Genomic DNA, 12,315 nt, shown 5'->3' on the forward strand with positions numbered 1-12,315 from the left:
TTTGAGTCACCAATCACTATGTACCATGCATGGCTGCTTCTAACAAACTCAAGGTAATTCAGTTGTAAGGATAAGCACCTGAGAGCTTCCTTTGCCTTTTGATGGTCATCTACAGAAAAGGGCATACTGAGATGGATACAGACCATCTTACTGAAAATTATTTTCCTTTGTTTTCATTTGGGGGTATTATGTTGATGAAGGTATACATGTAGGCAGCTTATCAGCTCTGGCTTTCATTTAAGGATAATTAAGAAGGCATTATAAAATATGCTATTAAAAAAGAAAATATTGGTGCAAGTGAGAACCAATGGCATAAGGCATTAGTAGGAATATGCTGAGTAGACCTGAGCCCTCCTTGAGGAGAAGCAAATAGCTCTTTTTGTTCTGTTTGTTTTTTGCATCTCTGCCTCACCTTAGAACTTATTGTTACATTTCTTTATTTAATAATTAGCCAATGTATTCTTAATACTATTCCATTTTCCTCTAAGTATGCTTAAAAAATAAGTCAAATAAGTCAGTAACTAATTATCTTTTCCCCACAAGAGAAATTGCATTGTAGATTACAAAACTTGACGAACAAGTTAGTACAGAAACAAAAGGAATATAAACCAGAAGTCTCTGTTCTGCACCCAGAGAGACCTGGAGTCGTAGCTCACAGAAATCGATTTAATGACCTTTTTATACCCCCTGCTGATAAAACATATTAGAAAACTGAGGAGTTTCACAGTGGTAATGGATATAATTTCACAATACTGAATTAGATATCAGAAATGGTGAATTAGACTCTCTGTATGTCCCTATGGTGTGCAAATTTAATATGTGCCTTTAAACAAACAAAAAAAATTCATTAACTGGAGAAACAAGTTTGTGGCCATAATCAACACTGATGCATCACCTTCTCTACCATTATTTGTCTTTAAAATTCTGCAGTTCCATCTCTAGAATAAGAATTGTGCGTCTGGGTTTCCGTGATGGTCCAGTGGTTAAGAATCCGCCTTCCAATGCCGGGGGTTCGGGTTTGATCACTGGTCAGGGAGCTAAGATCCAACATGCTTTGGGGCCAAAACACCAAAACATAAAACAAAGCAGTGTTGGAACAAATTCAATAAAGACTGTCAAAATGGTCCACATCAAAAAAAAAAAAACAGGAAAAGAATAGTAGGTCCATTACTATGATGGTTGCATAGATTATATCACGAAAGAGATACACCATTTGATGTAGAAGGAAAAGAAAAAAGGATGGTTGGTCTGAAACATGACAGCTTCCTTTCCATGCCCTTCACAACTACTATTACAGAAAACATGTGAGCCTGCAATCAGAGGAGCTGGTGCAGTCTTATGGTTCAACGTGTAAAGAAAGCTGGAATGGCTTTTCTGAAGAAGACCCGAAGCCTGTCTTCCAGTCTGTTCCAGGAGAACACTCTGAAAGGCTGGGACAGAGGAGTATGTAAGTAGCCATAATGATTAGGTTAAAGGTATTTACTGACACTGACACGAAACCCAAGGTTTTCTTTGGCATGCTGATGGCCGCCAGCTACATAGGGTCTCGTCTGGTTCGTTTGGGGTTTTCCGCGTCTCTAGGCAGAGAACTCGTCCTTGCTGAAATGCTCCTCAGAGAACGCAAGCTCTGCACCTGCTGGAGGCGTAGGCTAAGTTCCTGATTACAGGCCTGTTGAACAGCTTCTGTCTTCTTTATGTCCCAGTTCAAAGCAACAGCCAGGGCTTTAGGGTCCTCCTTGGCAACCAGCTGCGGTGAGAAGAAGAACCACTGAGAACCAGCCCCTCTGCTGCTCTCGCGATTTTCTTTAGGGGAGGTGAGAATCGGAGGTATCAGTCTCTAGCTTTATGCTGAGATGCCAGGTTTCCTTCCTATTAAGCTGTCACAGGCCTCTGCTCACCGTACAACGACAGGAAAGGACCTCTAGAGCATAAAGTCCTCCGCTCACAGGAAATCTAGCCAAGTTCAATTCAATACAGCCTCTTTCCCTTCTAGCTACACTGAGGTAGAGCTGGGGACAGGGACAAGGAGGAGCACCCACTCTGATGGGTTCCCTTCTAGTTCCCTGGTCTGAGAGTCAGTACAAGATGACCCCATTGCACAGGTCCTTCCCAGGAATATTTCATGTACCTCTGGGCCTGTGGATCTTTTTCAACCACTGGCAGATGCATCTCAGAAGCCTGAGTCCTGTAACTCCTCCCTGTCAGAGTCAGACATTTCATTACCTACTCTAAACCAGACAATAAGGTTGGATGATCTGAGGAAGTGCACCCATTTTGTTTAAGACTTAGATTATGTGAGACGTTTGCAAATGCTTTGCATGTGGTGGTTTAGTTGCTAAGTCATGTCCAACTCTTGCTACCCCATGGACAGGGAAGCCTGACAGGCTACAGTTCATGGGGTTCTCCAGGCAAGAATATTGGAGTAGGTTGCCATTTCCTTCTCCAAGGGATTTTCCCAACCCAGGAATCAAACCCGGGTCTCCTGCATCGTAGGCAGATTCTTTACCAACTGAGCTACAAGGGAAGCTTAGTAACGTAATAATAGGCAAATTGGCAGCTATGATTCAGGGTCTGCAGAGGTGAAAAAACCCCGATACAAGTGTCTCCCTGCAAAGGTCAGGGTCCCTGGTGCTTGCCCACCTCCAGATCCTGACTAGACAAACTGAGCTCTGGGGCAGGTTTCTCCTTCAGCGCCAAGAAGATCTGGCTCGCAGGTGTAACTTCAGAGGAGCTCTCTCTAATGCCTGTGTCAACAGCGTCCCTCTCATCCCCGAGGTCAGCTCTGGACTCTGCAAAGCAGATGTGAGACAGAGGACACATCAGCATGCCACGTGCACATGCAGCCACCCCAACAACCAGCCAGAGCCATCAGGTGGGCAGACATCAGCATGCCATCGCAGAAAACCCTCAGCTGTGGCAGCACTTTTCTTGAGCACATGGGGAGCAGCTGGCTCTCTCTCAAGGAAAGGCTCCTACAGAGATCTCAGCACAATGCCTACCTTGGTGCTTCGCCAAGATGCCACCTTCCTTCTCCAAAGCCCGGAGGTAAAGTTCTAGGAGCTGCCTCGACTGGCGGGCTTCCTCTCTCTGGTCAAGCACCTGCTGGAGGGTGTTCTGGAGCCCCTGGACTGCCACATGACTTTGACCGAGTTCCTGAGCCAGCTCCGAACACGGGACATCAACGAGCATCTGACAAACAAATACTGGCTTTAAGACATCTGAAAGTACTTTCCGAACATGATGTTATGTCTCTCAAATGCATCAATTTCAAAGACTCATTTCATCTAGTTCCCAAAGTTACCCAATATGGCTGCCTGAGAGTCAGGAGTGATCTGCTGTGCTGTGCTAAGTCTCTTCAATTGTGTCTGACTCTTTGCGACCTCATGGACTGTCGTCCGCCAGCCTCCTCTGTCCATGGGATTCTCCAGGCAAGAATCCTCTTGCAGGGGATCTTCCTGACTGAGGGACTGAACTTGTGTCTCTTAAGTCTCCTGCACTGGCAGGGAAGTTCTTTACCACTAGTGCCACCTCGGGAAGCCCAACAGTCAGGAGAGAGGCATGTAATTTTTTCAGTTTCCCTCTGGTGAAAAAATTAGGAAAATATTGCCTTTAGTACATTATTAAAAACAAAACAGGATGTCCCTGGTGGTCTAGAGGTTAAGACTCTGCACTTCTACGGCAGGGGCCTCGGATTCGATCCCTGGTTGGGGCACTAAGATCCCACCTGCTGCACTCACTATGCACCACTGACCAAACAGACATAAAATGCTTAGGACAGAAAGTGACATGGAGGGCTGCTGGAGTTTGTGAAAGGCTTCTTTGAGGCGCCACTTCATAAGTTACCCCTAACTTTCATATTGCATCCATTTTTGAACAAGTAATATTAATACACATTCATAAGGTCCAACATTCAAGAGGCACAAACTTTATGAGGGGAGTACTAGTATTACCACCATATCACAGATGAGGAAAATGGGGTAAGAGCAGTTAATAACTTTGCACGGAACAGTGTCAGTGCTAACCCTTAGGATCCTGTGCTCTTCCCTTCTCTCCCTTCCATTCGCACTCCCCATGGTTCCTTTACCTGCCATTTTTCTCCTACCTGCCATGTGGCCAGCCTCTGCAAGCTCCTGTCCTAAGCTTCCCTGTGCAGAGTCGAGCTGTCAGGGCTGGGTTCACTTGTATTCCAGTATCCCTGTTCTGATGAGGACTGTTATGCCCTTTATCCTAACGGTATCATAATTTGCTAGTCTGCTGGGATGGGAAGGGATCTCATGACCCCTTTCTGTTTCTTAAAGAAGAAAAAAACAAAGAAGAAAAAAATTCCTGCCTTTCCTCTGCCTGGCCCCAACCTTTCCATGGCAGGTACCTCTTGTTCGTCAGTTTCTTTGTGTCCCCTCTTGGGACCTGCCAATTTTTCTCAACTAAACTTCTATGAATTTATTCTATGGACAAGCACTTGTGCAAAATGACACTGGTCTTAGTTTTTTTTTGCAGCACAGACTGAACAGCGAGACTGATGATAACCTGCATGCCCCCCACTGGGGAGACTCATTAAATAAGTTATGGTGGGACTTCCCAGATGGTCCAGTGGCTAAGAGTCTGTTTTCCCAACGCAGGGGGCTTGGGTTCAATCCCTGGTCAGGGAACCAGGTCCCAAATGTTGTAACCAAGAGTTCACATGCCTCAACTAAAGATCCTGCATGTCACAACTAAGACCTGGCACGGCAAAATAAATAAATAGAAAAATATAGGCACGAAATGGAATACTATGCAGTGATGAAAAAAGAACAAGATATCTTTTGTAAAGTGATCTGGAACTTTCCAAACTTTTCTTTGAAATGGAAAGTGGAAAGTGTGATGAAAGCGGAAGAGGAGGACATGTTTTTATAATTGTATATAAAATGGGCTTCCCAGGTGGCTCAGTGGTAAAGAATCCACCTGCCAATGTAGGAAACTTGGGTTCAATCTCTGGGTCTGGAAGAGCCCCTGTGGTAGGAAATGGCAACCCACTCTAGTATTCTTGCCTGATAAATTCCATGGACAGAGGAGCCTGGGGTTGCAAAGAGTTGGTCAAAACTGAGCGACAGCATATATAAACTGTCTCTGGAATGGGAAACTGACAGACTGGTTGTCTCCAGGAAGGAAAGTTGGGTGGCTGGGGACAGAAGTCAGACTTTTTCTGTATATCTGTTTTTTCCAAACAGCTTTATTGAGATATAGTTCACACACCACACAATTCACTGATTGAAGCATATAAATAAATGGACTTTAGTAAAATGAGTGGGCTTTTTTGTGATTGTGCCATCACAACCACAGTCTTAGAACACAGTCACCAGCCCAGAAAAAACTGTAACCATCAGTAGTTACTTTCCATTTCTCCTCACGGTCTCCAGAAACCCAACCCCCAGGCAACCACTAATCTACTGTCTATCTCTACAGACTTGCATAGTTTGGCCATTTCACAAAAATGCTGTCATGAAATCTGTGGCCTTTCATGTCTGGCTTCTTTCATTTAGCCCAATGTTTTCAAAGTTTCTCCACGTCGTCATCATTGTTAGGCGCTAAGTACTGTCCAACTCTTCGCAACCCCACGGACGGTAGCTCGCCAGGCTCCTCTGTCCATGGGATTCTCCAGGTAAGAATACTGGAGTGGGTTGCCATTCCTTCCTCCAGGGGATCTTCCTGATCCAGGGATCACATATGAGTCTCCTGAATTGCAGGCAGATTCTTTACTGTCTGAGGCACCAGGGAAGCCTAATGTATTAATACTTAATTCCTTCCTATGGCTGAATAAAATATTTCATTATTTGGATGCAACGAGTTGACTCACTGGAAAAGACTCTGATGCTGGGAAAGGTTGGGGGCGGGAGGAGAAGGGGACGACAGAGAATGAGATGGCTGGATGGCATCACCGACTCTATGGACATGAGTTTGAGTGAACTCCGGGAGTTGGTGATGGACAGGGAGGCCTGGCGTACTGTGATTCATGGGGTCGCAGAGAGTCGGACACGACTGAGCGACTGAACTGAACTGAAATGAACATTTTATTTATTCATCAGCTGATGGACATTTGGACTGTTTTATATTTGGCTCTGTCTCTTGGATTTTGAACCATGTGAATGTATTAGTATTATTTATTCAAAATTAATATATGAGATTAAAAAATAAACAAAAAGTCACCTCCTTCAAGGAGACTTCCTTGATCTCCCAATCTAGAGTAGCCCCCACCATCTGGGCATACTGCTGGTTTTGTCCGCCTCCTTCCACCAGAATTTGAGTTTCATCAGAGCAGGGGCTGTTCTGGCTTGTTCACCACTGTGGGTGGTAAGTCGCTTCAGTTGTGTCTGACTCTTTGAGATCGCATGGACTGTAGCCCACCAGGCTCCTCTGTCCATGTGGATTCTCCAGGCAAGAATACTGTGGAGTGGCTTGCCATGCCCTCTTCCAGGGGGTCTTCTCGACCCAGGGATTGAATCCAGCTCTCCTGCATTGGTAGGCGGGTCCTTTTCCACTGATACCACCTGGGAAGCCCTGTAACGCTGTGCAAAGAACTATGCCACACACAGGGAAGGGGCTCAATAAATATTTTTCTGAATTATCACATACTATTTTTACCCCAATTTTACTGGAGAGGAAACGTAAGCAGAGAGGGTAAGTGACTGGCTACAGTCTTTGTGATGGAGCTGAGATTTAACTCACAATCTTTAGCAGTACCTCCTTGTCCCACCCCTTGGGCCTAAATAGTCTACGTGAGGCTATGGCATCTGTATTTTTTTAAAAAAGCTCCACTGGTGATCCTGATGCAGAGTGAGGAGTAAAAAATTTCTACTCTAAGCAAGAGAATTAGAAAAATGAAGAACCTTGGATGTCATCTGAGAAATACTTAAAAATGAAAGAATAATGAAATTATGGTGGCAAGATGCATGGAAACTAGGACACGGAGAGCAGCAGAGGCCAGGTGAGTGTGGCTGCGGAGGAGGCTCACCTGAAGCTCCTCCTCGGACAGCAGGATGATGCTGGATAGGTCTTCCTTCAGCTGCCTGGACACATTTTTCCACTTCAACCCTGCCCCGCTGTCTGTTTCATCTCTGTCAAAGGACTCTTGGGTAATCCAAGCTGTACCTCCATCTGATACAGGGAGAAAATGCCAGTTAAGAGTCAGATTAACCTGCAGTGCTCTTTCCACTTCCTCCTCCAACTCAGACCTCCAGGATGTTAGCACGTCCTTCCGACTGACCATTTAGAATAATTTCGATGCTGAAGGAAGCACCTTTTCTCAGAGATTCATGGGAAAACCAATCCCTATCCAGGGCCTTAACTTTCCCACTTGTTTCATCTTCCATTTATTTCTGTGTGAAACTGCTCTGTATTCTTTTGTGGAAAGAAGCCACTTAAATCCAGTTGTACAGTCATGCATACCCAGGGTGCCACCATGTTTCCCTTTAGGTTAGTTTTTTGTCTATTTCCGTATCCAAAAACATTCCTCCTCATCAGCATTTCTCTGTGCTTGGGGATGGGTCTCTCTCTCTCTTTTTAAACTTTTTATTTTGTATTGGAGTATAGCCGATTAACAATGTTGTGATAGTTTCAGGTGGACAGCAAAAGGACTCAGCCGTACATGTATTCGTCCTCCCCCAATTCCCGATCTAGGCTGCCACATAACATTGAGCAGAGTTCCCTGTGCTGTACAGTAGGTCCTTGTTGGCTATCCATTTTGAACACAGCAGTGTGTACATGTTCATACCAAATTCCCTGTCGGGATGAGTCTCATTCTTTTTTTTTTTTTTTAATTAAATTATTTGGCAGCACGGGGTCTTAGTTGCAGCACTGGGGATCTAGTTTTCTGATCAGGGATCTAACTCAGGCCCCCTGCATTAGAAGCTCGGCCTCTTAGTCACTGGATCACCAGGAAAGTTCGGGTCTCATTCTTGATTGGAGGAGCTGCAGCCACTGTTTGCTGTCCCTAGGCCCCGAGTAAAAAGGTGGTTGGGAAGGTCATTGCTGAAGGGTGATTTCCACACTTTGGTGGCCTGGGGACTCTCCTCAAGACACTTCTTTAGCTCTTTGATCTTTGCTCATCCATATTAGTTACCTTTGTTACCGGTGAGGATGACGGTAATGACAGTGACAGGTAGTACTGATTTATCTGACTGTATGCCAGGTAAGATCTAAATACTTTCTATCAGTGGCTCTTTCCTGGGAGTGATTCTGCTCACCACAGCCCTGTAGACATGTGACAATATCTAGAGGCATCTTGGGTTGTCACAATTAAGGTGAGGAGATGCTACTGGTACCTAGTGGGTTAAGGCCAGCAATGCTGCTAATTATCCTACAATGCACAGGACAGCACCCCCACAACAAAGAATTTCCTGGCCCAACATGTCAATAGCATTGTTGAGAAGCCCCGGCTTGATACCTACTTTGTTCTCACATCCTTACAACAATAATTACTATCTCAATAAGGGGCTGAGAAGTTAGCTAATTTGCTCAGGGTCACATGACTAGTAAATGGCAGAGCTGGGATTCAGACCAGGTAGTCTGACCCTACCTGTGGCCCAGATCTTTCTGCCCTGCTATGTTTTAGTTGTTGTGGGTCTGTGAGTTATTTGAGACCTGACCCCATCTCATTCACTTTCATTCCCCGACTCAGCGTCACTCTGGCATACAGAAGGCGCTCAGTAACGCTTGCTGCATAAATGCTGAAACAGCGAGCCAAACAGCAACCAGGTGCCGTGTGTAGTAAAGTAAATCAGATGGAGGGTATACTGTATATACGGCCAGCATTTCTTACCTGAATTGTGTGTCCACTTCTCATTCCCAGCCAATACCACAAACTTAGTATTGGCAGGAAGACACAGGAAGTAATCATCATCATCCACTATGGTGCCATCCTCCGCCAGGACCAGGGTTACTGGTGCCAGGGACTTATCAATGGCCAGAATGTCACAAGCTGAGAGGAATAAAATATTTGGCAATTGACAAATATCCATAGGGAAATTATATCTGTCTTTGTACTCAGTATGTATGCCCCCAGAGCCTAGAAAAATCCCTGGTAGCTAATAATAACTATAATGATGACCATTTATACTAATATAACATTTACCATGTGCCTGGTACTATACTAAGTGCTTTACATATACAGTACTTAATCTCATAACAATCCTGCAAGGTAGATATTATTGTTACTCCCATTTTTACAGATGTCAAACCCAACACTCAGAGAGGTTAAGTAACTTGCTCAAGGTCACACAGTAAGTGGCATTTAAACCCACACAGTCTGGCTCTTAAAAACGTTTTTCCTCCAGCTACTCAATACCCTCATTAGGAGGCACTCGACTCTTTCCTTGGATGAACAACCAACAAAAGTCTGATTTGATTCTTTGAGAATAAGTGTCTTTCGTCCATTTTCTCAGTGGTCTAAATGACTCAAATTTTCCCATGTGTCCAGAGAAAAATAAAATTTTAAAAAAGAAAGAAAAAAATACTTCATGTTCTTGCAGTATCTTCATAGTCTTACTAACCTATAGGAAGTATAAAGGAGGCAGCAGACAGAAGTTTGTAACAGGAACTTTTCATCTGTGTGATCAATGGGCAAGAGGTTTTGTCCTGGGCAGGTCTGTACTTGCCTAACGATGGCAACGCTTAAAATGCTAATGGGCCTACAGCACGCAGAGAAGTAGCCAAGAGACTACAAATATCACTGGGCAATATCGTCTTGCACCCAGCAAACCCTGCATAGGCCGAGCTCCAGAAACACAAGCAGTTATATTGGGCCTCTGTGCCAAGTGCATCTAGCCACTGCACTAAAGGGGCACTAAAATTTAAGAACCCTCACGCCAAGAAAAAATACATAAACACTTAGATGGCAAAAGCTATGTTACTGCAATGTTTAGAGTGCTCTGGCTGTTTCTGTGTCTCTGCAAGACTTCTATCCGATACCAGCTGGCTGAGTGACTCTGGGAGGAAGCTCTGAACAGGCATACACCTTCACTACCCGCCGAGGGATGACTCTCACACGTTTAACTAAAGAACTTCTTTCGGTAAACAATTTATTGCTACAGGCTAATAAGAAGAAGGCTGATCGCCGAAGAAGCGATGCTTTTGAACTGTGGTGTTGGAGAAGACTCTTGAGAGTCCCTTGGACTGCAAGGAGATCCAACCAGTCCATTCTAAAGGAGATCAGTCCTGGATGTTCATTGGAGGGACTGATGCTAAAGCTGAAACTGCAATACTTTGGCCACCTCATGCGACGAGTTGACTCACTGGAAAAGACTCTGATGCTGGGAAAGGTTGGGGGCGGGAGGAGAAGGGGACGACGGAGAATGAGATGGCTGGATGGCATCACCAACTCTGTGGACATGAGTTTGAGTGTACTCCGGGAGTTGGTGATGGACAGGGAGGCCTGGCGTGCTGTGATTCATGGGGTCGCGGAGAGTCGGACACGACTGAGCAACTGAACTGAACTGAACTGAATAACTTGTAAGTTATTTGAATATATCATCTCCTTGGAGAGTCCCAACAATTCAGTGAAGCAGGGCTGTAAATATAGCCACTTTGCCGATGAGAAAATTGGGGATCAACAGATGGTTACCTGCAAGGTCAGGCAACTAATAACAGTATGAGGCTCAGACCTTTTGAAAGCTAGGTCACTCACAGCAGCTGTTTCTTGTCTGGACCTCTGGGACGGTGGGTAGCGGCTCCCTCTTTACCGCACAGGTACCTGTTAACAGCTGAAGGTGGAAACCCGCCTCCACCTCGCCGTAGGCTCACCTGGGGGCCCCAGTACCACCTTAGGGAGCCCGAGTGGCAGGAATACACCAGGCTGGGTTCGAGCCACAATCTGAGTCACCGGAGGCAGACACCGAAGTAGAGTTTATTTTAAATCATTTGCATATTGCTTCCCGTCTGCCTTTCCACCATATGAATCTCACACAAAGTAAATTAAGTTAAAACGCTTCGCACAAACGCTATGAAACTGATAAGTCGCTATACCCACGTGAGTCATATCTGTCCCAAGGCTCCTCCACTTGAGTTACAAGAAGCCCCAAGTCACCTTTCTTGATCTCGGTTAGGCCCGCCGGACATCCTCACTCTGCCCTCGGCTCCCTTCAGACCCCCAAGCCCTCGCCCCGGTCCCGTGCCTACCCTTGTTCCTCAGCTCCTCGAGGCAAGAGGCCGCCACGCCGTGCTGTTCCCGGCTTTTGTTGCGGCGCAGCAGACATTGCTTTAGAGCCCGGATCTCGCTGGGTTCCGGAGCTTCAGGGCCGCTGGCCACCTCCATCCTCTTCAGGGTGGGACCAGACCGACAAGAAGTCAGGAAGGCTGGGGCGCGGGAGTCCTCCCAACTCCATCCCCCACGGCATGCCGGGAAATGTAGTTCTCTCCGTAGCAAATCACGCGTGGGACCAAGGCACGCCGGGAGATGGAGTTCTAGTTGCTCCTAATCGCCTGCGGCTCACCGGGGCATGTCGGGAGCTGTAGTCTGTGAGTTCAAAGCCAACTTAGGTCACGCAATTCAGTCCAGGAGGTGTTTTTGTTTGTTTTCCTACCTTATATTAAGGAGTTGCATTTGCCCGTTCAAAATGAGGTCAGTGGGGGTTAATTTTGTAGTATGAAGGACACGCGTGTATATTTCCTTGAATTATTTCCTTGAACTCTTTCCTCCATGTATGTTGTTTAGTTGCTAAGTCGTGTCCCACTCTTTTGGGAACCCCCGGACTGTAGCCCGCGAGGCTCCTCTGTAGCCCGCCAGGCTCCTCTGTGCATGGGATTTCCCAGGCAAGAATACTGGAGTGGGTTGCCATTCCCTTTCCCAGGGGATCGTCCCCCACCCAGAGATCGAACTGGGGTCTCCTGCATTGCAGACGGATTCCTTACCACTGAGCCACCTGGGGTCGCAAAGAGTGGGATACGACTGAGCGAATGAATTGAACTAAACCGACTGGGAAGCCTCTTTTGCATATATAGATGCACTATATTAATACTTAAAGTAGTGTCATTTTACTTTGTACTGTTTGTTTTTCCGTTCCAACCTGAAAAGATCTATAAAATGTCCCGAACTTCACGCTGATCTGAAGGAAATCAGTTTTAAAAATTGATGAGTGTAGTTTTCAATCTTGCTGAAGACATAACAGAGAAGCATAAAATACTCTCACATTCCCACTCATTCGATTCTCTGCTTCAGCTCTATAAAATGAGTTGGGACCTCAGAATGAAATGCTTAAATATTAGGTTAACCATTATGAGCTCAAATCAGAGAGAAAAGGGGAAATCTCATTGTCCAGATGCTGTTTGACAACATATTTGTCCTTG

The 12,315-nt window shown here is 45.6% G+C and overlaps 1 protein-coding gene across 1 annotated transcript; it reads right to left on the reverse strand.

Moving 5' to 3' along the window:
* Positions 1-1,089: 1,089 nt before the first annotated feature.
* Positions 1,090-11,353, reverse strand: DFFA (DNA fragmentation factor subunit alpha). The gene is made up of 6 exons (XM_055419538.2): positions 11,149-11,353; positions 8,795-8,953; positions 6,989-7,131; positions 3,000-3,189; positions 2,641-2,789; positions 1,090-1,747 (listed from the first exon to the last, which is right to left on the reverse strand). The coding sequence occupies exons 1-6, from the start codon at positions 11,282-11,284 to the stop codon at positions 1,535-1,537; spliced, it is 990 nt and encodes a 329-aa protein (XP_055275513.2). The 5' UTR covers positions 11,285-11,353; the 3' UTR covers positions 1,090-1,534.
* Between the last annotated feature and the right edge of the window lie 962 nt (positions 11,354-12,315).

Source organism: Moschus berezovskii, chromosome 17 (assembly GCF_049115385.1).
Source record: "Moschus berezovskii isolate FMDL1 chromosome 17, NW_MosBer_1.0, whole genome shotgun sequence".
Classification (NCBI taxonomy): domain Eukaryota; kingdom Metazoa; phylum Chordata; class Mammalia; order Artiodactyla; family Moschidae; genus Moschus; species Moschus berezovskii.

Coding starts and splice junctions, on each gene's coding strand:
- DFFA (XM_055419538.2), bottom strand. CDS start 11,284: ATGGAGGTGGCCAGCGGCCCTGAAGCTCCGGAACCCAGCGAGATCCGG. Junction 3,190..6,988: donor TGTCCGAGGAGGAGCTTCAG/GTGAGCCTCCTC, acceptor TTTGTTTGTCAG/ATGCTCGTTGATGTCCCGTG. Junction 2,790..2,999: donor CATCTTGGCGAAGCACCAAG/GTAGGCATTGTG, acceptor TCTGCTTTGCAG/AGTCCAGAGCTGACCTCGGG.